Raw genomic sequence first — 27,251 nt, 5'->3', positions numbered from 1 at the left:
AATGGGAATTGTATTGGTTTTAATGGAAACTGTAATGGTCCCCATGGATCTCCACTGGTAATGTGTTGCCTTCTATTGGTGACATATCATGTCTAGTGGATACCATTAAGGACTACGTAGTTAATACCTCTTACTATACAATGGAAACCATTTGGTTTTAATGGCTAACAGCTGTTGGTTTGTAATGATTTTTGTACTGGAAGTCATAAGAATTTCGGTGATTTTTTCTATTGGGTTTTTTTCAGCAGGGTTTGGTTTCAGGGTATTAAGAACAAAATAGGCTACTTACCAGTAATTGGGGCTGTGCCGCATGTTTACACTCTTACAGTCAGAAATAAAAGAACCGGTAGTTAAAGCTTTATTATTTAAGCTTTAGAAGTAGTTACATCCTTTAAATAATTTTAGTTATTTAAACACACACACACACACACACACACACACACACACACACACACACACACACACACACACATATATATATATAAAACGTGTACCTTTCATGGTTATACTCCAGAGACAAGAAAAATGCAGTTTGGTACTTTTATTTCTGGGAGTGCAGGTTCTTCAATGTTTCTTTAAGGGTTGATTGGTTGATTAAGGGTTCTTAGCATCCAAAGAAGGTTGTAGCATACTACTTGGAACAATTTCTGATAAGAAAACACTTTGCTGTGAGTAAGGTTCTCCCCCACAAGGGTTCTTCATTTTAAGTGCGTTCACTGTGTGCTGAAAACCTTATTCATGTTTAAATCCTTATTCTTATCCTATATGGTTACACCTAGTCTTGACCCTATATGGCGAAAGCCTTCATAGAAATGGCACTAAATGATGTCAAAAATCCAACGAGACTTTTTTCCATGATGTAGCTATATCAAAGTCGTGTATGAGCACAAATAGGACTATGTTCAAATTCAGAGACATCAGTGAGTAATGGGCTCTATGTATAATTTCTCGATCTATAATTTGAATTTTACAGCTGGATAAAGGAGAGTTCTTTTGATCGTGTGTGTGTGTGTATTCAGCTTTATTGTCTGCTAGGCAGGAGTCAAAAGGCTACATGACAAAACATGGCCGGCTTCCGTGTGTGTTAATGTATGCTAACGCTCCTCTTTCAGTTGACACTCCCACTTTTCGGTGCAGATGCCCCGCAGGGCACGCGCCGGTCCCGCCAGTGTTTCCCTGTTGGTAGAAGCGCGTTGCTCTCGCCAGGGGATTGGAGCAGCAGCGTGTCAGTAAAGTCACCTCACCCACAGTTGGAAGTGTTTGGAGACGCGCGGCGAGACACCGAGAGAGAGAGAGAGAGAGGGAGAGAGAGAGCGGCAGCACGAGAGCGCTGCGCTTTAATCCGTCACGCCGGACTCGACGTCACCCGAAGCGACAGCGAGCGAGCGCGCGCGCGCACTGGAGATTTAGCGACGCGGGTCATGGAGGAGGAGATGCTGGCGGCGGACGACGGTCTCTCGGAGCCCAAAATGGGCGGCCAGCCGCGGAGCTTCGCGAGCAAGCGTGCGAAGGCGAGGCACGATCGACCCACCATGGTTGAGATCCCACAACTGGGGGACGGCGCGAGCCAGCGGCGCTCTCAAGCCATCGCGCACAATCAGTCGTACCCGTATCAGCAGCGACTGCAGCTCCATCACCCAACCATCCATCAAACGCAACATCAGTCTCAGTCAGTGCATCGCTTTACCGGGGAAATGAGGGCCAGAGTCGCGACCTCCAGCTCAGCATCAGCATCGTCATCGTCATCGCCATCAGTCTCATCAGCGTTAGGCAGCGCAGCGGTGTTTTTCGGCCACCAGGGGAGAGTCCGATACGCCGCGGGCCACCAGTCTCCAGACTGCAGTTACGAAATAAGCTCAGGTATGGGGACAAGTTTACAAAAGAAAGTTAGTTTCATGGGGTTAGACTTTATAGCATGCTGAAGCCATAGAGATATCCTATCCTACTGGGAATGTCCTGGACTAGCACTCTCTCAGAAAAAAAAAGTATTAAACTGTAGATTTTCTTGTCACTCAGGTGGTACCCTTAGGGTAAAACGTTTGTTTTTTAGTGTGTAAAGAAAGTACCATTAAAATGATTTAAGGTTCATAACTGGGCTTTACAGACCACTCTTGGTGTTAGAGGTAAAGTGCATGCATCTTTCCAGATAAAAGAGATACACTAAAGGTACAGTTTATTACGCTGTTTTCTCCCTGAGAGTTCAGAGCAGCGGTCACTAACGCTGTTCCCTTCCTGAAGACTTTACCTCCAAGCATCTCATCATGATCAACTAAAACAGGTGTGTTAGATTTTGGTTGGAGATGAAACCTGCAGGAAGATAGATCTCAGGGAAGAAGGTTGGTGACCACCAGATTAGAGGATTAAAAACAGAATTATTCTATAGAGTGAAACTCCGTGTCTAAAATGACATCCATAACATTAATGTTCAGGACAAGCTGTATATGGTAACTTGACACTGTATTATTTCTCACAGCAGGATTGAATATATTAACACCCTGTAGGTTTGATAAACACTAGGGATTGAGCTGTGTATGGCTATGAATAAAACAGCTAAATAGAAAGCTGAAAATCCTCTAACATTATAGTAGTCCTTGCTAATATGTAGTAGCTACGCCTACCATATAGGTACATGCACTTTGCAAGTATATAGTTACTGACAGGAGCCCATCTGTTGCTCTAAACAGTTTGTCAGCAACCCGATATCCTGTCCAATAATGGAATAGGTCCACCAAAGCACCACTGCTGACCAGATGTTATTTAGATAGCGGATCATTCTCAGTACAGCAGGTTGCTGGAGTTTATGAAACCTCTCAATGTCTTTGCTTGGTCAAGAAACATTTCACCAACCAAAAATATCCAGCCAGCATCAATTCTGTGGTCAGAAACTGATGAAGGGATGAAAATTAATTACATAAGCTGTAAACGGATAAAGATGATCTACAGTTGTGGGTAAATGTTTGGGCACCCCTCACCAAATTACATATTGTGTTGATTTTTGGAGTGAAAATAAACACAACCTCAGCAAGCTAATGTAAATAAAAAGCAAAACATTTTTTTTCTGCAAATGATAATGTTCAGTTACTATATTTGATGAACTTGATGAAAAAAAACTTTGATGAAAACCCCCCCAAGATAGTAATTGTGGCATGTGCAAAAGTTTGGACTCCTTACTGTCAGTAATTGGTAACACCTCCTTTGGCAGGTATCACAACTTGCAAAAGCTTTTTGTATCCAGCTAGGAGTCTTGTATTAGTTCTTTTCAACCTTGCAGAACGCTTCTAGTTCTGAGGTATTCTTGGGCTGTCTTGCATGCACAGCATGTTTAAGATCTGCCCACAGGCTTTGATGATGTTCTCAGGACTGTGAGGGCCATTCCAAAAGTTTCAGCTTGCATTTGTTGAAGTAATTCATGGTGGGTTTTGAGGTATGTTTTGGATCACTGTATTGTAGCAGAAGCCAATCAATTCACCTTCAGTTTTTTGACCAACTGTGTCACACTTGCTTCCAGAATTTGCTGATATTTACTTGAATCCATTCTGCCACACAACCCCAAATCATAATATATCAGAGAGAAATAGCGGTGGATATTCATTAGCTGTCAAAAATCATAACTATCATTATTGACAGGTCAAAGGTCAGTGATAATGTTTCAGAAGTTCTATTTTAAGGAAACAATAATATAATTACATTCAACATGTGGTCAACAATGTTTATAGCTGAATTATCTTGAATAGTCTGTCTATAGTTAATGACAAATGCGACTCAGCATTCTGAATTCTATTTCTTTTTTCAGCATTCTATCTCTCTCTTTTAGATCCACCCCATGCTTAACAGCTGCCAATGTGTTCTTTTCATCCAATGCGACTTTTTTCTTAAAATATTCCTTTGGTGATTGGGGCTAAAGAGTTCCATCCACAGCACTTGTGTCCAAAATGCCTCTGGCTTATCTAGCTGTAGTTTTGTAAACATCATACGTTGACTTTTGTGATGAGGTTGCAGATAAGGTTTCCTGCTGATGACTCTTCCATGCAGATTATGTTTATGCAAGCAACGCTGCACAGTAGAACGGTGCTCCACCACTTGTTAGCTAAACCTTCATACAGGTCATTAGTGTCATTTGGGGGTTTGCCTTGCTTTTCTGCCTACTGTAGCATTGGAAAGTTGTCTCAGTCTTCACAGATCTTGCCTTGACATTTTTGTACAGTGGAAATTCCGAGCTGGAAGTACTTTGATATCTTTTTATAGCTTTTCTCTGCTTTGTAGGCATCAATTAGATTCATTTTCGGATCCTCAATCCACTGCTTAGAGAAGCCCATGATTGAGTGTTAGTACAAGGTTTGAAGAGGCAAATCGTTTTATATGTTCTGGAATTGTCATCAGCTGACAATTCCTAATGAAAATTCTTCACCTGGTTAAGGAGTCCTAACAAAGGAATTAAGCCCTAAAAAGTTGATGAAGTTCTGAGACTTAATCAAAGACTGTCCAAACTTTCGTACATGCCGTAATTACAATTTACTTATTTTTTCTTTTTTTAGGTTCATCAAATATAAAGTAACCATGTCTTAATATTTGCAGAAAAAGTTTTTTTTTTAGTTTGGTGCTGAGGATGTGTTAATAATATCTGGTTCTAGTATTGTGATCCCTCTTCACTGATGGACAGAGTAAAGGGGGCTAATGAACAGTGCAAACAACAGTCAGACTGTAATGTGCACCTGCAAGTGCATCTGTATTGTAGATTTAACTCATAAAATTGGAAATGAAAGTGGATATATTAGATGCACCTACAGAAAACTGTCAACTGTATCTTTATCTTATTGCTTTTGATTCCAAATTCAGCTTTACAGATTTGTGTAATGTACTGTGATATTTGTGCACATTTCATAGTAAATATTGTCAAGTTTTGGGTTTTAAAGAAAGCATTTAAGAAAATCGGGTTCTTGGGATTCAAGTCTGCTAATACAGACTTAATGGAGATATGATTGATATGAATGTGTTATTGTTGGCCCTCAGGTGAACTATGTATACAAAGATTTTTTGAGAAAAAAAAAACCCTAAACATTTATTAAAGCAATTACCATAAAATTACAAATTACATTGACTCATTGTGTAGCAAATTTAGGCAACCTAAACAGCTGCAATGATCATTTTTAAAGGTACATTAGAGAAATGGGATCTATTTTTAATCTGGACATGAAGAAATGGTTAAAGTCATACATCTGTATATCACGGCAGATTTCAATGTAGACGGCATGTCTTTCATTATCAATGCAATAATGTTGGCGATTACTGAAATGGTTTAGGGTCATTGATCAACAGATTTCAGGCTGCTTTATGGACTGGTTCAGCAGGAACCCGTGGATTCAAAAGGAATGCACAGGTGACACAGCAAAGAAAAAAAGGCAATGTATTTTTATTTTTGCTTTTACTTATGCTAGAAATGATTAAACAGTGTGTGGTTATTTGGATATATTGGCACAATTCCGGAAAATCTGATTTTGTTTTAGTAGGAACCTGTACTAAATCTCAGGTATGCAGGTATTTATAGTTATCTATAGTTTAAATGTAGCTCCAGTTTTAGGTGAAGGAGGGTTTGGTTTTTATGTTATCTGTTACATTTACATTACATTTATTCATTTAGCAGATGCTTTTATCCAAAGCGACTTACAAATGAGAAAAGACAAGCTCAATACAAGTTCAACTGTCTGTTTCCTGAACATTTTGTCTTCTCCATGTGGGACACCTCAACACATCTTAAGAGCCTGATCTGTGGATTTTTTGTTTGTTTGTTTTTGTGGGAGGTTAACAATTGCCAGCATAGCTTGTTCTCTAGATTTCTTGGAAGAAACTTGATTAACCAAATTATTTTTAGGCCTGATTTAAACTGCAGTCATTTCTGTGTACTGTGGTTTGGCAGCAAACACTAGTTAAATTTGTAATGGTGGTTTTAAAAGCAGTGAATAAGAATCACCTGTATAATTTCTTGTGCAAATTCACATGCATGTCGAGACCTACTGATTGAGAGGTCATGAGCTCAAACCCCAGCACCACCAAGCTGCCATTACTGGGCCCATGAGCAAGGCCCTTAAGCCTCAACTGCTCGGTTGTATAAGTTAGATAAATGAAAGCTGCTCTGGATAAGGGCATGTACCAAATGCCATAAATGTAAAAATAAATGTAAACAATGCTATATAGGGTCATCTTTTCCTGGAACCTTCTCACTGAGCCAGAACCAGTTCCACATGACAAGGAACCTTAGTGGTTTTTCAGGATTCATAGAACAACAGTTACATACATAACTAGTGTTCTATTTCACCACCAGAGACACTCACCTTATTATTGCACCTTGCAAGTGTACAGTTGAGAGCTATCTTTCATTTTTTCCATGAACAATACACATTAACCATCCTTTGGTGTTAGTTTCCGACCACAGTATCGCTTCTGGCAAACCAGTAGTGATAGTGCCATTGATGTGTTTAAAGTGGCAATGCTGCTGTACCAGATACACATATATCCACAACAACACACACTATATGTCAGTGTCCTTGCTGTGCTGAGAATGGTCAACCACCTATTTATATATATATATATATATATATATATATATATATATATATATATATATATATATATATACACACACACACACACACACGCACGCACACACACAGATCTTTTCCAGTGTAGATCTTTTACCTTTCAATAAAGTCACAAACATTTTCTCACGTCACTCATTTCTGTTTCTTAATTTGGCTAGACTATATATACTTGAACCAAATTCTTGAGGTTCAACTCTCTCTTTCTAAATACTGTGTAAAGTCATTATCATTAGTCACATGTGATCATACCAGTCATGCGAGTTCCAGATTCATAGTCATAGCATGCGTCAGAAAAAGGACCGGGCGTTAACACTATTTTTCAGCTTCCAGTGATTGACCTTCAGTTCAGACTATGTCTGTTGGTATCACACTAATGATTCACACTGCTGTACAATAGCCAGAGAGAAAGAACTAGAAAATAAATCAGTCCACACAGTGCAGACATTATTAATGCTTCTACTGCAGCCTTGCATCATTTCTGCCTATTACTACTGAGCATTAATTATATATGTATCAGGTTGTTAAAATTTAAACCAGTGCTTTTGTAATTCCTAGTATTACTTATTGTGCTGACCAGCCATTGAAACTTTTGAACTATTGAGTGCCTTATTGCATTATTAAGTTACCAAACAAGTACATAAATACATAAAAATAATAGAAGTGTCACCTGTGCACCTTCAACAGTTTTGTGATTTAGTTCCAGTTTCCCAGTCATGGATTGCGTGTAGTCTAGGATTAAATTGAAATGTGATTTACCACTGAAAGTCTGTTTCAGTCCAGTATTAAAACTAAGTTTGGCCTTGTAACTAAGATTAGTTTAAACAGATGGGCTGAAATGGTGGAAAAAATTGACATCTGTAATTTACATGAATTTGATGAAAACACCTGTCTGCTAGAACTCAGTGTCCAGAGTAGCTGATTTCTAGAGCTGCAGTTGATACCGTCGATGTTTCATAAAGACTCACCTATCCATTACTTAGGCTCTGGAAACTGTGCAATAAAGCTAAATTACATTTCAAAGCTCTCCCAATCCCAGCAGAGATCGTGATTAAAACAAATGAGCCTCATAAATTTCATTCTGCGGCGCATGTTGTGTTTAATGAAATATCAAGAGGCTTTCTTGGCATGGCATGTTGCATGCAGTGATAAAGATAAAAGATGGGAAAGAGGATGAATGAGAGGAAGACAGAAGAATGAGACATGAAAAGAAAGAGGAGAGAAAGGAGAGGAAATAAAATCAGAAAATGCATGAGCGAGAGACAATGAGGGAAAGAGAGTGAGGAAGCTGGAGGTTGGAAGAGGGAGGATGTAAGTAAGGAGCAAAGGAAAAGAGACGTGTGAGGGAAGGATATCATCAAACACGTCTCAGTGAGTCAACAGAGTCACTGTGCATATTAATAAATCTCCACATCTGCTCTCCTTCGATAAACACGACGCAGCGACGGCGGGCGCCACATTGCCGCGCATCGCATGGCTGCCACAGTAACTGCATGCCTCCATAATTGGTTGTCCCGTGCCTTTGTGTGAGGGTGACAAATTCATAATCATCCTTCGAAACACAAGAAATCACCGTACAGCTGTAGACTGAGGATGGGAGGGTGGTGAATGTGGAGGGTTTATTAGTCAGTCCATTTAAATTTCAGCTCAGATGACTTTCATTTGTGTACAACTTTCTATAGTAAACAATGTCACACAACAGATTTACAGATTTTCATGCCCTACTGAGCACACTAATGGCAAGATAATCCTTCTGAGGGGAAGATGTGGTTAAGAAAACAGCCAGCAGGTAGCAGAAACTGCTCGAACAAAGTTTCATAAAACAAACCTGAAAGAGGTTCATTTGAGTCAGATTTATAGTGGATCCAGTGGGATTTATTAAGGAGCACAAAAGGAGATATGGCACTAAGAGGATGGAGTATGATTTTGGAAGATTAGAGACCCATGTTGTGGATGGATATTCATTCATTTACAACAGTATAGACAAAATCAGTGTTTAACAAAATGTAACTTTACAGCAGGAGTGTCATACAGCCCATGGGCTGTATGACAAAGTTTCTAATCCGTCCCAACAAGTTAATTTAGAATCTGTCTTCTAAAATTAAATTGTTTTGTGGACCATATTTGAAATAAAAGAACTTTATTTTATATACTTCAAGTGTCTATTTTCATTTAAAATTTACACACATAATATCTTTTGTACTTATAAATATAAATAAACAAAATGTATTTATTGAAAGCAATAGGAAAATAAAAAACTTATTCAGACACTATATACAAATATACATATATAAAGGTTGCATAAAATAAATCAGGTTCTAAATATAAATTCTGCACAAAAAAACCCCCACAAAATAAAAAAGGTTCTCATGCAAATTGCACCTGGCATCATTATAAATGTTGTTGCATTTGTTTGGAAAGACTTTTTGCAAGTAGCAGGTAAAACATTTAAATATGTTAGTACTATTTTGGAACCATATACTCTAATCAGATGAAACAAAAATATAATTCTTTGGCAAAAATCTGTTTGATGAAAATGTTTGCTGAAAGAAGGGTTCTGTGTATGATCCCAAGAACACCACACCCACAGTGAAGTACAGAGGTGGGAACATCTTTGTACTGAGCTGCTTCTCTGCAAACAGCTCTGGGGCATTACACACCATCAAAGGAAACCTGAGTGGTGTGATGTACCAGGACATATTAGAGGAGCATTTAATCTCATCAGCCAAGAAACTGAATCTCTGGAGAAGATGGAAATTTCATTTCAAGAAAACTACCCAAACATACAGCCAAAATAACTCAAGAACTCAATAACTGGTGCATTTTCCTTAATGACTTGGAGTCTTTTAATCTGTTTTGAAGATTTCAAATAAAATCATCACATTTAAAAGGAGTTGTTAATGTGTTATTAGTGTACTAAACTGCCTTTATTTGGTCTAGCCCTCTTGACATTGATAGTATAATGTGGCCCGTTACCTAAAATAAGTCTGCTTTAGAGAATAAAGTATATATATAAAAAAGTATGATAAAGCTGAAGAGTATGGCTTGATACTGTAACATGATACTGAGCTTCAGTAACGACCCTGGAGATTCAGGGCAAGAACATTTCGTGAATGAAGAGACAAGAGCTTGGGAATACATCAAGAAGGCGTGGGAAGTGCACAGTTATTCATCATGCTGTAGCTATGAGAGTATAATGAGATGGTAGTAGCATGTAATCACTTACCAGTTATAATGCAGGCCCCAGGTGTTCTGGTCTAAACGTCGATTATATGCATGGCTGTCTGCACAATTTTGTGTTAGATTCACATGAGACAGGCTGGTAAATGCTTTTTAACTGTATATCTGTTCCATTGTCTTTCAGGTTCATAATTCCGGTTAGATTTTGTATTTAGGCCTATCTGGCATGTGCTTTTTGGCTCTATATGTACTAATCAGTCTGCTTTCCGGGTGTGCTGTGTGGTGCAGGGACACATTCAGAATTTTCTGTTGAAGTTAATGTGTAATCAGCGGTAAGATTTTGACTGCAGGAGTACGTCCTCTCAACCTGCAGCCATACAAATGGTTGATTTATATCATTTATTTATTAAACCATAAGAATGTGTGGATAGCTGGTGGTTACAATGTGTTCATCACTGCATGGATTTTTCACTCTGTGTTGGTTGTTAGTGAGTGTTCATATCTAAATTTTACTGCTGGTTGTCAGGCGAACCTACAAAGTGCATCTCATATGAAAACATAGTATATAGTGCATTTTTAAAGTGTCATTTGTGTGCATTACATCATAAGTGCGTTATTTCATGGCATACTAAAGTTTTACTACTTTAAATGTCTGGCAACTTGGGAAAAACTGACAAATTTTGCTGTGGTTGAATTGCAAACAGAGTCTTTTGACCAAAATCGGGTTTTTCTGCCTTAACATACTTTGACACTGTAATGTTAAGTAAAATGTTACCAAAATTGGAAATCTTTGCCATATGGGCTTCTAGCACAGCTTGACTGGATGCACCTTCCCTCAAGGTACAAGGAAGACATGCATCATGACTAAAGGCCTACATCTTCACCCAGCTCTTGAATATACACTTTGTACTAACCTCCTCCTAACCAGGTTTTAGCTTGATGATAACCTCAGACCCTGACCCATAGAGTGCTGCAGGGATGACATATTTTTGTAGGCCAATAGACAAATCACCAAAAAGCCAGTAGAATTCATTGGCTTTTGGATTAATGCAGAAAATAAGCTCTGTGACCAACTAAAGTTTATGATTGTTACACATTTTCTTCATCAAGATAATCTTCACAAATGAACACAAGCTTACTGAATTTTGAAGCCTAAATACAGTTGCCAGAAGTAAAAAGCTAAAAACGAACCACACCATGGTCACATGACTTCAACATCACCTCCACATAGCATTATAGCACTAGAATTTGAAAAAACACTATAATTGGAAAATTGGGGGAGGGGGGAGGTCTTCATAGTGTTCAAAACAGTGTTATGATGAATGTAGACTTTAGAGTTTAGACTTTAGACTTTACAGAGCGGGGTTAAAGCAATGCAAATATGCCCACACGATGCAGTATTAGACCATAAGCACATCATAATGAAACTAAAGCAGAATCCCGGACATTTTCAAATTTCAAATTTTCAAATTTGACATTTCAAATTTAGAAATCCCGGCTGCACGATTTTTTAAGGTCTAAAAAAGAGGACATGTCCGGGAAAACGAGGACATATGGTGACCCTAACAAAGGCATTTCAGAGAACAATTTGTGTTAATTTCTACCAAATTAACTTTGTGTATGCACCAGGAGGATGCTCACATGAGCCACGACTGGCAAAAGGGAACTATAATCAAGCATCTGTCTGTACTGTGTTATGTCAAAAGATTAATTTCTTTGGTTTTAAATGAAAAAAGTTGTATTCCTGATTGTATTCCATTTTTATTTACAAAATGTATTTAATTTGACTTAAATTTACTTTGTTTTTATGACGTAACTGTAACTGATTACAGTTACCATTTTTTTGTATCCTGATTACGTAACACCATTACATGTATCCCGTTACTCCACAAGCCTGGGTATTACTGATGTATTTTGTGTTGTAGAATACAGTGAGGGAAAAAAGTATTTGATCCCCTGCTGATTTTGTACGTTTGCCCACTGACAAAGAAATGATCAGTCTATAATTTTAAAGGTAGATTTATTTGAACAGTGAGAGACAGAATAACAACAAGAAAATCCAGAAAAACGCATGTCAAAAATGTTATAAATTGATTTGCATTTTAATGAGGGAAATAAGTATTTGACCCCCTCTCAATCAGAAAGATTTCTGGCTCCCAGGTGTCTTTTATACAGATAACTAGCTGAGATTAGGAGCACACTCTTAAAGGGAGTGCTCCTAATCTCAGCTCGTTACCTGTATAAAAGACACCTGTCCACAGAAGCAATCAATCAATCAGATTCCAAACTCTCCACCATGGCCAAAACCGAAGAGCTCTCCAAGGATGTCAGGGACAAGATTGTAGACCTACACAAGTCTGGAATGGGCTACAAGACCATTGCCAAGCAGCTTGGTGAGAAGGGGACAACAGTTGGTGCGATTATTCGCAAATGGAAGAAACACAAAAGAACTGTCAATCTCACTCGGCCTGGGGCTCCATGCAAGATCTCACCTCGTGGAGTTGCAATGATCATGAGAACAGTGAGGAATCAGCCCAGAACTACACGGGAGGATCTTGTCAATGATCTCAAGGCAGCTGGGACCATAGTCACCAAGAACACAATTGGTAACACACTACGCCATGAAAGACTTAAATCCTGCAGCGCCCGCAAGGTCCCCCTGCTCAAGAAAGCACATATACATGCCCGTCTGAAGTTTGCCAATGAACATCTGAATGATTGAGAGGACAACTGGGTGAAAGTGTTGAGGTCAGATGAGACCAAAATGGAGCTCTTTGGCATCAACTCAACTCGCCATGTTTGGAGGAGGAGGAATGCTGCCTATGACCCCAAGAACACCATCCCCACTGTCAAACATGGAGGTGGAAACATTATGCTTTGGGGGTGTTTTTCTGCTAAGGGGAAAGGACAATTCACCGCATCAAAGGGACGATGGACGGGGCCATGTACCGTCAAATCTTGGGTGAGAACCTCCTTCCCTCAGCCAGGGCATTGAAAATGGGTCGTGGATGGGTATTCCCGCATGACAATGTCCCAAAACACACGGCCAAGGCAACAAAGGAGTGGCTCAAGAAGAAGCACATTAAGGTCCCGGAGTGGCCTAGCCAGTCTCCAGACCTTAATCCCATAGAAAATCTGTGGAGGGAGCTGAAGGTTCAAGTTGCCAAACGTCAGCCTCGAAACCTTAATGACTTGGAGAAGATCTGCAAAGAGGAGTGGGACAAAATCCCTCCTGAGATGTGTGTAAACCTGGTGGCCAACTACAAGAAACGCCTGACCTCTGTGATTGCCAACAAGGGTTTTGCCACCAAGTACTAAGTCATGTTTTGCAGAGGGGTGAAATACATATTTCCCTCATTAAATGCAAATCAATTTATAACATTTTTGACATGCATTTTTCTGGATTTTTTTTTGTTGTTATTCTGTCTCTCACTTTTCAAATAAATCTACCATTAAAATTATAGACTGATCATTTCTTTGTCAGTGGGCAAACGTACAAAATCAGCAGGGGATCAAATACTTTTTTCCCTCACTGTAAAAGATGAAAACATCTTCATCTTGTGTTAACCACAGACCTTATTTTGGGGTATTAGAACTCATTTTTACAGCACGCTATTGAAATAGCTTGAGAAAATATTGATGCTAAACACTATTATGCACTCCTTTAAGTTGCTCTTTATGAGGGCATCTGCTAAAATGCAGTAAATGTAAATGAAAGATTTTTATTTCCTTTTTAGTAATAAGCCTAATCAAGTCAGTTTGGAATCAGGTTTCAGCTGTCAAAATGTCTGCAATGGACTTACTCTGCATTGTAAAATGTCTGAATGTCAAAATTTCATCATGTGAAGGGTATCCCCAGACCACCACACATATTATCTAAGAACTAGTTCTATACTTACTTTGTTTTACTTTTGCAGCCTTGTCAGCATTAAAATATCCTCTCTATATTTTAATATATTCTCTCTTTTTTCTTTAACAAATGGAAGGTGAAACTCTGCTTGTATTACTATGTCAGACTATGCCATGGTTTGTGTTTGTATGCATGAAGGAGGATAATAGGATATTAGCATTGACTTGCTGTTTACTTCAATGTGAAACACAGTTTCATAATTTTTTCCAGCACATTTTGAAACATTTTTCAAAGTTTTCACTAAAATAATTCTGCATTTAAGGGCTATATTTAAAAAAGAAAATCCTGTGCACATTATGAAAAATGAGTCTGAACATCAACTGAAAGTGAATTTATGCCTGTTTTTTGGGTCTCAATATACAGTAAGTAGGTACAAAAGACAAATTGAGCTCTTTAGGTGATTTACTGGTGTCTCTTTTTGGATAGTTCCTGCTAAAGTGTGTTTAAGAGCATATCCAGGGATGTACCTGCTGGAAAAAGTGTCTCTTGTACAAGCATTCAGACACTTGCAAGTGGTGCAAAGCCATTTGTTCTACCCTCTATACCTTTGTTCCTAAATATCCTTTGGTGTTATATCAACCTTTTCCATTTCTCTGCGTATCTTTGAATGCCAGTGCTGGGGTGTTTCACTGGTAGATGCTTTTAGTGCTGCCATTATATCCAGCAAAATGTCCCAAATTGTTTATTGAGATTTCAGTATTCATCACAATTATGGAAATTAAATTTGCTCTTCCACTTGGAATCTTTTCATTTTGATTATCAGCATGTTTGATTTCCTTTTGTCTCTGCTAGTGAACACAATGCTTTTTCTGTACTCAGGTTCAGATTGTGATGAAGTGTAATTATTAGTTATAAATGTTGTTTATGATCTCTGTAATGGATGTGTCACTTTAGCCTACCTTTTCATAACACAGCTGCTTCAGAGGTGATATTTCTATACTGGTCAATAGTGAGCGTGCCTGGTAGAACCTGGCTATTGCAAGTGACAGGACATATACAAAGCCACACATGTGACCATTTGAGATGTCTTTCTGCTGAAAAAAAAGATGTACTGCCCCTTTTACTTTGTATTCTCGTTAATAACAATTCTTTGAAAATGTTTGTTCACTGGTAATATTTTACATTAAAGGTGAAAAAAAAGAAGAAACAGAAGATTTAATTTTTAAGTAACATTTTAATGCAAATACAGATATTTACAGTTGCAATCAAAATTATTCAACCCCATTGCAAAATCAGATTTATTGTCAAAATTTACAGACTCTCAGCTGTTTGCAATGAACAAATCAAACAAAACCAGTTTTTCCAAATTCAACTGAAAATGTAACTTCTAATAACCTCTCCAGTGTCAAAATTATTGAATTCCTTCATGACAAGCATCTTTAGTACTTAGTAGAGCACCCTTTTACTGTTATGACCTGCTGCAAATGAGATGCATAGTTTCTGGTAGCGTTCCTGAGGAATCTTAGCCTATAACTCATGAGCAATGGCCTCCCGTTCAGTAATATTCTTGGGTTTACATGCTGCAACTTCAAATCAGACCAGAGATTTTCTATGGGGTTCAAGTCAGGTGACTGTGATGGCCCTGTAGAATCTTCCAGGATTCATTTGAGGTATGCTTGGGATCATTGTCCTGTTGGAAGGTCCAGTGACGCCCAAGCTTCAGCTTCCTCACAGACGGCATGACGTTTTCTCCTAGGATTTCATGATACTTCAATGAATCCATCTTGCCTTCCACATGCCGCAGGTTTCCAGTGCCAGAGGATGCAAATGCCCCAGAGCATCACCGAGCCACCACCATTGTGGTGTGGTGTGGTGTTTAATTGTGGATATAGTTTTCTTTCTTCATTCTTCTTCATCCAAACATACCACTGATCCATCATGCCAAAAAGTTTCAATTTTGTTTCATCGCTCCATAAAACAGAATCCCAAAACTTCTGGGGCTTATTTATATGATTTTGAGCCGACCTTTCTTGTGCTTTTGGGTCATTAGTGGTGTACGTCTTGGAGTTTTGGCATGGAAACCTTCTGCGTTTAGTACGCGCCTTACTGTGCTCACTGAAACCTCAGTGCCTGTTGCCACCAAGTCTTGCTGCAGGGCTTTTGTAGTCACTCGAGAGTTTTTCACAACCTGCCTTCTCAGAAATCTGGTTGCAGACATTGATAGCTTCCTTTTTCTGCTTTGTCCAGGTACGTCATCTAGTTTCTGCCCCTAGCGAGTTCAGGTATTTCATGTGTTCCAGCTCAAGCACACCTGGTGCAACTAATGAAGCCCTTGATTAGTTGCATCAGGTGTGATTGAGCCAACACCTGTTTTGCATGTTTGTGCTGTTGAGAGGGATTCTATTCAGGGGGTTGAATAATTTTGAAACTGGAGAAATCATTATAAGTTGCATTTTCAGTTGAATTTGGGGAGACCACTTGAAGCATTCATTGTGTTGAACAATTTCAATGGCTCTTGATTGATTTGTTCATTGCAAACAGCTGAAAGTCTGTACATTTTGACAATAAACCTGATTTGCAGTGGGGGTTGAATAATTTTCATTGCAACTGTATATAACTTAATTATTAAATTATAATAATAGTTATGGGTGGGTGTTACACTGCGTTCAAATCAGCATCTTTTTTGCTACATGATGGTTTAAAAACCAGTTTAATTCTGATTCTAGACTTTTAGAATTCACTGAAATTATCTTTATAAATGAGTGTTTCTTTTTCAGAAAGAGATCATTATAACAGATGAACCCTTTGGAAGAACAGCGTTAACAGAAATTCACTTTTTAAGCGAGCTGGTTTCACAGGGGTATTATTTAGTATAAGTCAAAGGCCGTTCCTGACCCTACTTAAAATATTAACCTCCAAAATATGCAGCATTAATCTGACAGATATCAAATGTATCTGCAAGCTTATTTGCAATTAAAATGTTTCCTTTTCTTTATCTTACCCTGTTGCATCACAGATGAAAGTGACATTTAAAAAATGTGATTATAATTATCCAGTTGGTGATTTATAAATAATATTTAAGTTTGATATGGCACTCTTTTCATTTTATTAATGTATTTTGTGCATGTTCATATTCATGACCGCTTGAGTAAATATCATATTCACACCTGCCAGTGGAAAAACATTTTAATTTAGTTCATTTGTGAATATGCAGAATTGTTTCAATTTAAAATATATGAAGTAAAAAACACACGATAATTATACACAACAATGCCAAAATTTATTATTTTGACTTGACTTGTATATAGATGCTTCACTGTACATTTTATTTTATTTAATCTTTATTTACAAAGGATAGTTGCACTGTGATTGAGATAAATCTGTTTTACAAAAATCTGCTTTATAAGTAAGCCTTGACCAACAATATTTTCCACAGACTTTTAAATACACAACATAGTACATTAGATTTAACATTACAGTGAAATAATTCCTGTATAAATACCATCAAATCAAATTCCTAAAATAACTATTGTAATCCTCTTTGTCCAGTGTGTCTTGCTATTTTTTTTTTTATTCCTTTTTTATTTTTTAAATATGATTCCATATAACTACTTGTTCATCTTTTGCATGTAGTGTTGTTTTTGTATTTGGTCATATCTGTCTTGGTGTGCATATTATAACACAAAACTAGCTTTACGTGCTGTAGCAATTTTGACGTGTCATGTCAGTGCTGGCTGTGATTCAGAAATCTGTTATTCAGAAAACTGTTGCTGGTGTAAGTCAGTTTGGATGTGAGAAATTGAGAGGTGTGGAGACCACAGAAGTTTCTCACACAGCTCGGTAATGACAGGTCCCTACTGATGGAAAAGTGACCTTATAGTTTGCACTTATAATTTCAATAGCTTTTCCTCAAGCACTAAAAAGGCTATTTAAAAAGTATTTACAATTTCAAAATTATTTTAGAAACACTGATTTGCAGTGTTGCTATGAAATATTGCTAATTTCATGCTTCTGTTTACTGGAAAGGAAATTAGTTTTGCTTCCAAGTGAAGCCTTTTTTCATTAAAACTCACAAAACATACCAAGGCTTAACAAAGGAGTGGAGCAGGTTGGGAGAAGTTGAAGGAAGGTTTTTCAGAGATTTCATTGCAATTGCATCAGAGGACTAGATGCAAAATTATATTTAAGCAATATTGCACGAGGAAGAGTTAATAACCACATGATTGCGAGTGCAATATAGCATTTATACAACAGTTCTATAAACAAACAATTAATATTAAGTAACTGACATTTCAGACAGTATATGGCTAAATGTTCAGTTTATTTTTGCTCCTCTAGCAGAAATAGATCCTGAAGAAGCCACACTCGCTTTATAGCACATCGGCTAGCACAATGATTTGTACATTCCCATTAAAGGTGCTCCTGCGGAAATTGGTGTCCCTTCTTCCTTTTCATTTTTATCTGATAAGCTTTCATATTTTAAGTCAAAAGTATTCCTGAAATGTATTGTTTGCTATGTCTGGTGATGATGTCACTAACTCTACTGCAGTAATAGTTTCGAGCTAGGAAGTGGAATTTTATGTGGAGAACGCAGATGAACTGGTCCAGTGCGGATATAGGAAATATAAGCACTCATGGAACAGCACTTGACCAATCAAATTAGTCAACCGGTACTAAACATTGTATAAATAGTTACAAAGTCACAACCTTTTGTAATATTTGACTAAATGTTCCTCATATTTCAGCAGCTGTTAATAAAATACCAGCTCAGAGGAAAGACTCAGGTTTTTTAAGATCTAAGGCTCTGCAAAGCAGAGAAAAAACAAACAAACGTAGACCACCAAAATCCAAGCATTCTGTTAAAAAGGCAAATCTACTTGTCAGTCATGTTGACTGTCAATTCAAAAAGCCCTGTTTCTTGCAATTGCACAACATTCAGGTGTTCTGTCCAGGGCATCACACGTGTATGTCTTTGAGAAGGAGCAACAGAATAAAGGGTGTATTGTTTGAAAATGTATTTGTTTGAATGTTCAAAATAGTTATATTAATCTAATTTCCACTGAAATTGCTGACTAAACATACTACAGGGTGCATTAAAAGCTTTTAAAACTCTCTTCAGGTGTTCAAAAAAGCCTAATGAATGTCATGGATGTGATCAATACCAGATCATTTAACATTATCATAATGCAGACTAACTGTATCTCAAAACACCTCAGGACACCTTTTATAGTTGTGCTAAATTTTATTATTATTGCTTTTTTATGTTTTCAATCTTCTTACAGAAAACCGGCTGATTCTGGACGCATTTGCACAGCAGTGCAGTCGAGTGCTCAGCCTCCTTAACAGCAATGGCAGGTTGCTGGGGCCACAGCGGACTTTGAGCCCCTCGTCCTCCTCTATCAACTCCATCATCAAGCAGGAAGCTGGATGCTCACCTGAGCTGGCTGTTGCCAAGTCCAGGCCTGACGAGTCTCAGGCGGGCAGCACGGAGGACAAATGTCAACACAGGCAACAGTGGAACTCACAGCACACCTCAACTCTCCTGCAGGTCTTCACTGAGTCTCTGCAGAACTACCTGCTGGCTGGAGCTCAATCCTCCGAGGGTGAGCGCTGCCACCAGTCCGAGCCTGAGCCCGCAGCACCTGTATCACCAGCACACAACCTGGGAGGCTGGGCATCTCCGGCACCCTCCGACTCGTACGGACACCCTTCCTCCACCCTGCCTGAGGAAGAGGAGGAAGAGGAAGGCTGCTGCCCACGCTGCATGGAGCTGGAGCAGGAGGTGCTGAGCCTTCAGCAGGAGAACGAGGAACTGAGGCAAAAGCTGGAAAGTGCTCCAGGTGTGGATGATTTGTATTACAATGTCCTTATTACTAGCCATAACATAACACATAACTTAAAAGTAAGTCACCTTTTGCATGCTTTTCAGTTCTTAATATATGTACATAACGTGACACACATATTCACACATATTTGCCTGAACAGGTTTTTAAAACAGAGAATTTCTCCACTCAAAACACATTTAGTGTGGAAGCCTAAGGCCCCTTTTTTAAATTCCATGATCATAGCTGGATAGTGGTCATGTACCTCTGTGTGTGTGTGTGTGTGTGTGTGTGTGTGTGTGTGTGTGTGTGTGTGTGTGTGTTGCGTGTATGTATTACAGTGCCATGTCAGACAGTGCTGGACTTCTTTAAGTCCGTCCTTGGACACTACAGCCAGTTCAATCCTCCGCCGCCACCTGAGGAGCAGCTCACTGAGGTCAGAAATCTGCTATTAGCTCTCAAATGGAAAATATTTACATGCCATTTAACAAGCACAGACTAAACTTGTATCTGAACTAGATTTTAAACTGGGATTAGTGATTCTTTATTTTAAAAATCCCTTTTAGTTCAAGTTCAATCCATTTTGAAGGCTCCCAAATGGAGACCTCTTGTCAGTTTGAATCTTGATGATGCCACAGCCACCCGTGGCTGGGAGCCAAGGGAGCAAAATTGGCCAACCTCTTTATCTGGGAGGGATGGCATACTCTCTCTCCCCTGTCCATCAGAGAAACAGTAGCCAATTGTGGGTGTCTGTGAGCTCATGTATGTGGTAGAGGGTAGATAGTGCTTTCCTCTGAATGTGTTACACTGCCCTGTGATGCAGCATGAGCACAGTTTGAAAAGATGTAGTTGACCATGTTCATGTGTCTCAGAAGAAGCGTCTGTTTGCTTTAACCCTCCCTGGTTGTGAATGTTGTGTGAAAGGGAAGAACTATCTAGTGGGTGGGAATTGGCAAATTACCAAATTGGAGAGAAAATGGGACAAAATCGGAAACAAAATGTATGAAAAAAAGATTTATATCTAGAACATCACCTTTAAATATCATTAGACAGGCTTGTGTTGTGGTAGAGTGAAACTGATAGGTACAAACTCAGCAGACTTAGGGAATCTTATTTTTTTGTCTTTTAGACTTGTGCAAGGAGTGCAATGCAGGAGTATTCAAACCACTACGAAATAAACTGTCACCAGAGACCGAAAACAGAAGTGAGACTGACTAATTCTGATTCAAATTCTGTGCTATATTAAGTCTGTGAAAATAGCACTTTGACTCAATGTTACATAACATGATGCTAATGAAAGTACTTTTTTGTTGCTCCTTCATTTTTGTCAAGCATAAGCTCTATTATTCATTATTTAATATTCTTATGTGTACTTCTTGTGGTAATAGCTGACTATTTGCATTTGGGAATGATACCTGATCAACTATTAACTGTTCTTCCAGCAGGGAAGTAAGCAGCTGCTGGGGAACTATCCTCTCTTCATCACCAACAAACAGTGGGACGAGGCAGTGAACTCCTCGAAGAAGGACGGGCGTCGGTTGCTGCGCTACCTCATCCGCTTCGTGTTCACTACAGATGAGTTGAAGTACTCATGTGGCCTGGGCAAGAGAAAACGCTCGGCCCACATGAGCGAGACAGGACCCGAGAGACGGCCGCTCAACCCCGTCAAAGTCAGCTGCCTCAGAGGTACAGCAGATCACCCATAGAGCAAATTTACATTTACATTTACATTTATTCATTTAGCAGACGCTTCTTTCCAAAGCAAATTACAAATGAAAAAATACAAGCAAAGCGATATATCAAGCAGAGAACAATACAAGTAGTGCTACCATTCAAGATCCGTTAATTGAGTTCCAGAAGAAGCAAAGTGCGCAGAGTAGAGGTGTAAGTGCAAATTTTTTTATTTTATTTATTTTTTAAATGGGTTGGTTAGGTGTTCACGGAAGAGGTGGGGCTTTAGCTGTTTTTTGAAGATGGTGAGAGATTCTACGGTTCAGATTGAGGTTGGAAGTTCATTCCACCACTGAGGAACAGTTAGTTTGAAGGTTCTTGAAAGGGACCTTGAGCCACGCTGAGTAGGCACTACTAAGCGTCGGTCGTTGATTGATCGCAGATTGCGAGAGGGAACGTAAGCCTTCAGGAGAGAGTTGAGGTAGGGGGGTGCTGTTCCAGACAAGGTCTTGTAGGTGAGCATCAAGGCCTTGAATTTGATGCGGGCGGCTACAGGAAGCCAGTGGAGGGAGATGAAGAGGGGTGTGACATGGGTTCTCTTGGGCTGGTTGAAGACGAGGCGCGCTGCTGCATTCTGAATCATTTGAAGGGGTTTGATGGAGCTGGCCGGGAGGCCCGAGAGTAGTGAGTTGCAGTAGTCCAGTTTTGAGATAACAAGAGCCTGAACTAGTATCAAGTAAAACACAGTAGTAGCAAATAAAACACAGCTTGAATATTGTGATTAGCAAGCTGTCAGGAGCCTGTCATCCACCAGCCATTTATTAGATCTAGACAATATATCAACAGTTTGAGACATATATTTAGATTGTCTGTACATACTAATCTATCAGCGTGTCCATTCTTCTTTCACTCTGTTTGGATTGTCCACTTTATAGCTCTTAATGTTAGAGGTCAACCGATAATGGTTTTACAGATACCGATATCTAATTTGTGTGGTACCTGTCTATAACCAATTAATCATCAACCGATAGTTTTTAAAATTGACACTGAATGAAAACATAACACTCAAAGTAAAATATTGCCAAACTTTATTAAAAAAAATAAACAGTTCTGACTGTACCATGAAAATGTACTGTACTTTTTTAAATGAAACAAAATATCTAAACATGAATCTATATGAACTATTAATAAATATTAAAGTAAATAAAAGATATATATCCAAACTGAGCCAAAAAGTAACACTCCAAATAACAAATAAAAACAGGGACATCCTAAATAAATCAAAAAACACTTCAAATAACACAACAAAGTTTGTCAGCGATAGTTTTTATTTTGCCTCTAGAGGCTGCTCTTGTTCTGTATAATGACCCTTCTCAGCCGCTCCCACAACAGACACAACTGGGAAAAACTGTCGGTGCTGATTAATCACCAATCAATCAGAAGACCTCCACTTAATGGTTAGTAAATAATCTATAGCCTTTCCTAGTCCTATCACATTTCACTAGTCCTATCACACGACTACACTGCTACATTTTATACCATGTTGTAGAAAGACTGACACCTTGCCCAGCATGATCTTTGCAGAAAGCCTAGGCAAGATTAAAAATTAAATAATATTATATGCAGAAAATGTCAATAATCAAAACCCAGGGTTTTTTTTTGTCTTTTTTGGTTGATTACAAGAATTCAGCCACAGAAACATCCAGACGGTTTTCCAAGACTACTGCACATCTAATCTACTATTAATTTGTTAAACGCTTTTGCTCATAATTCCACACATTCTGTTTAATATTTTGACATTTTATTAATCCAAAATGCAGAAAATGAAGAAAATCCTTCACTGAGTAGGTTCCCAAGATGTCCAATAGTGGCCTACACTTCTTTCTTGCACACATGCCAGAACTCATCTCAGTAGAGCTGCCAGAACAGAACTCATGTTTAATGCAGCTTACATTTCCAGGTCCATAATACAATTGCTATTGCTAAATATGATCGTTATATGCGCTAAAGTCAACCTGATTTGGACTAGAATTGTCTGCTGTCAGGGGGTCTAAACTTTGGACTGATACTATTAGGTGTGTAAGCGCAATGCCACTATCTCTGTCATGTATCTGTTTAGTGATCCAAATATTCACATCTGTATCTGTATTCAGATTTAAACTCAAAGTGGGCCTAAACTGAAAGGTTTTTTGTTTTGTTTTGTTTTTTTTAAATATATGAACTATGCCTCCAGAAACACTGGAAAGCACTGGAAAAATGCAGCAGTAGAAATGCCAGCACAGTCAGCATGTCATAAATATATGTATCGTGCAGTGCGGTTTCTATTTGTCTCATGAGTTTTACTCAATAGTTAGTGCCCCCATGAAAGTAAAAACCGCTTGCTTGCATGACTTGTTCGTTGCATCCCAGTCCTGGTGCACACATCTAGTCTGAACCAGATGCCCTGTGAAAAGTTTCTGGCAAGTTTTATAAAACAAAATTATTAAAATTGCATCTCCTGTTAGTATCTGTATTTGTATCCATTTAGAAGACATTATCTGTTCTTTCTGAATGATGTATTTATATTCGTTGACATGTATCTGTACATGCGGAGGTATGGCGCACATTCAGTGTATTGATTTAGTTGGCTTGATTTGGCTGTCATATTTACTTTGTCTGGTGTAGTTTCCAATATTATTTTTATTTAGCTCTTTTAAATTTATGGCATTTGGCAGGTGCCCTTATCCAGAGCGACTTATATTTATCTCATTTATACAACTGAGCAATTGAGGGTTAAGGGCCTTGCCCAAAGGCCCCACAATGGTAGCTTGGCAGTGCCGGGGCTTGAACTAATGATCGGTAACCGAGAGCCTTTAACCACTGAGCTACCACTGCCCCAAATCTAACAGCATCCACATCTTTCCATCTACATTTCTCTTAACCCTGTGTTTTTCTCTGTAAATACCTCTCCAGAGTTTATCCGGATGCACTGTGCGTCAAACCCCGACTGGTGGATGCCATCTGAAGAGCAGATTAATAAGGTGTTCAGTGATGCTGTGGGTCATGCACGCCAGGGCCGGGCTGTGGGCACATTCCTGACTGTAGGTGGACACAGCGGTAGTGGGAGCAGCAGCAGTGGAAGCAGTCTCTACCTGGAGGGTTATGATGGACAGCTGTCTCAAGACGAGCTTTTTATGAAGAGCTCACAGAATGGCATTGTGGACTAGGTCTTTCTGAGGAGGACTGAGGCTAACTGGCTGTTTCGCACCTTTAGTACAGTATCTTCTTTTTTCAGATTTCTGTAGCCACGTTTATGTTGATATTGGTTATTGAGTCCAGGATTTCATCATGACCTAATGAGACAAAAAAGCAAGCAGACAAACAAAATGAAAACTGAAAAGCATTCCAGAGACTCACATGTAAAAAAGACATTCTCTACAGCAGTATTTCTTAATCGTGGTCCTGGAGAACCCCTGTGGTGTACATTTCAGTGTTTTCTTTTCTCGAAATCATCCAGTTCAGGGTTGTTAAGGATGTGTGTTAAGAGCAAGGAAGAGGAAGAGTACCAAAATAGGCAGGACAGGGGTAACTCCAGGACCAGGAGTGAGAAACAATGCTCTTACAGCATGCGCTGTTGTAAGTGGATTCCTCCACCCTGCTTGCTGTAATATGGTAACATTGCACAGACAAGTGTTTGTTCCTACAAGTCATTGTTGAGCAATGTGTTTTTCAGGGCATGGAGTCACACGTGGCAGGGAGAAGTACACAAATCATCAAATCACATAATTTATGTCTTTTATTACACTAATTAAGCATCATATAACATTTTAGGAAGGATAGAAAAACAAACCCAAATGTATTAATTGTAATGATGTTCACTGTAAATAAGGATGTGAGCTTCCGAATGTCTGAGTCTGTGTGCACACACATAACATAATAACAAGGTGCTATTCTAACATTGCATTCTGTATAACGAAGAACATATCAGTGAATTTACTCCTAGATGAGAACGTATCCTCTTTTATTTTGTGGTCACATGATTGTTGTGGTATAATCAGTTTCATGGTATTTGATGGAGTCGATTCTGAAATGTGTCCATGTTTGTGAATATAAAAGTAAGGATATGGCAATCTCTAACTAGTTTCTACATTAGGGGGTGGTCTAATATAAACCGTATGCTGGGTGTTCCAGAAAATTCTACACATATGTTTGCTGGCCTGATTAAATCTATTGAGCATTTGCATGGTCAACTGCAAAGATGTGTGTAACCATAAGGCCTGGACTTATCCATGGGTCATTGTGCAAAGGGTGCAATTCTTTGCTTATGGACTCTGAGATGCCTTAAATAGAACTCATATACTGCCAATTTTTGTCTGCTGGGACTTTACGTATGCTGAAATTTCTGACTGATCATACTGTTTTCAACAAAACTAGCCAAAATTCAAAACTATTGCTATTTCTGAGGTCTTAACTGAGTTAAAGAATAATATAGGAGACATGTGTATGCCGTGTGTGTGTGTGTGTGTGTGTGTGTGTGTGTGTGTGTGTGTGTGTGTGTGTGTGTGTGTGAGTGTGTGTGTGTGTGTGTGTGTGAGTGTGTGTGCACGTATAACATACTTTACTGTGGTTGTGTATACTCATGGTAGCTCAGATAGTTACCCTGTTATCCTATACATAGGAATTGTGTGGGCACTGTGAAATGAACCATAAACTGTTCTTTGTCCCTAAATATAAATAGATTATTGCTATAACAAGTGTCAACAATTGTTATTGTGGGTTTTTTTTTTTAAATAATCATTCAAATGGAAAGTTTTGTATTTATGTGTCCTAATTAAAATTTGGCAAGATGTGTTAGTCACACAATCAAATATAGTATGCCTATCTGATATCAGTACCGTTACAATATGCAAAAGTTTGCATACTCTTCTGATTTAACCGATAAGGCATTTATTTCAAGTTAGGTCATGCATGCTACGCAAGTTTTTAAAAAAACCAAATAGTCTATGTTGACATACCACTAGTTACACTCAAAATGATATGTATGAATGTGATATAAACAGGAACTTTTGTTCTACGTGCATTAGGGTGTTTTTCAAATCTTAATTTGACCATTTGTCATGACCACGAGTACTTCCTCTGTTTTTTGTTTGTATTTTTTTATTTTATTTTATTTTATTAGTAGTTAGCGTTGGAGTTTGCATGTTCTCCCTGTGCTTTGGGGGTTTCCTCTGAGTACTCCGGGTTTCCTCCCCCAGTCCAAAGACATGCATTGTAGGCTGATTGTCATCTCTAAATTGTCTGTAGTCTGTGAATGTGTGTGCGATTGTGCCCTGTGATGAGTATTATTATTATTATTATTACTACTACTACTACTACTACTACTGTAACACTTACAGCATTTTTCTGTTTTTAGGTATTGTCTCCCTGAGCATGTGAGCCTCAAACAGGATGCAAACTTTTGTGCTCAACTGTACTGAAAGCTCAAACACCAATTTGATGCAAGTATGTATGGCTACAGCCTGGAGACCTCCAAGTGGGTGGTACAAGTGGGGGTCAAGTAGGCGGGGTTTTGGAAATGGGCGGGATTTAGTTGAAAATCCAGAAGTGTATGGCAAGTATGCGGAAAAGCCCTACCTAGTGCAAAGATGCGCGGTGATAAATGATAACAAAAACACCGATTTAAAACTAAATATTAGCACTTTTTCTTGTAGTTTTAATTTAATTTCCTACAGGTTTGTCATACTGTATGCGTGGGCAGTGGTCGCTCAGTGGTTAAGGTGTTGGTCCACTGTTCAGAAGATAAGAGTTCACACCCCAGCACCACCAAGCTGCCACCATTGGAGCCTTGAGCAAGGCCCTTAACCCTCAATTGTTCAGATGTATAAATGAGATAAATGTTAGTTACTCTAGATAATAGCATCTGCCAAATACCAAAATTGTGAAGCTTCAAGCATAAGCCTGACTGGTAGGTAGATGATTGCTGACAGCCAATAATAATATGTCCAATACCATTCTAGTTGAAGATAGAAGTTTATATAATAACTGTCTAATATTAAATATTAAGTTTACAATTCAACAGTATCAAGATGGAAGCAAACTTAAAACGAGATATAACTGCAGTGAAGTGAATGTGTAACAACGTTATAACCTACAATC

The 27,251-nt window shown here is 38.7% G+C and overlaps 1 protein-coding gene across 1 annotated transcript; it reads left to right on the top strand.

The window, feature by feature from the left end:
* Positions 1-1,061: 1,061 nt before the first annotated feature.
* Positions 1,062-26,178, top strand: LOC108269174 (BEN domain-containing protein 4). Its single transcript, XM_017474814.2, has 6 exons — positions 1,062-1,860; positions 18,906-19,463; positions 19,787-19,881; positions 20,575-20,649; positions 20,888-21,131; positions 24,069-26,178. Exons 1-6 carry the CDS (start codon positions 1,092-1,094, stop codon positions 24,320-24,322), a joined length of 1,995 nt encoding a protein of 664 aa, XP_017330303.1. The 5' UTR covers positions 1,062-1,091; the 3' UTR covers positions 24,323-26,178.
* The last annotated feature ends 1,073 nt before the right edge of the window (positions 26,179-27,251 follow it).

The sequence above is a fragment of the Ictalurus punctatus genome, chromosome 8, assembly GCF_001660625.3.
Source record: "Ictalurus punctatus breed USDA103 chromosome 8, Coco_2.0, whole genome shotgun sequence".
NCBI classification, from domain to species: domain Eukaryota; kingdom Metazoa; phylum Chordata; class Actinopteri; order Siluriformes; family Ictaluridae; genus Ictalurus; species Ictalurus punctatus.
Note: the sequence above shows the minus strand (reverse complement) of the source record. Positions and strands in the feature narration are given on the sequence as shown.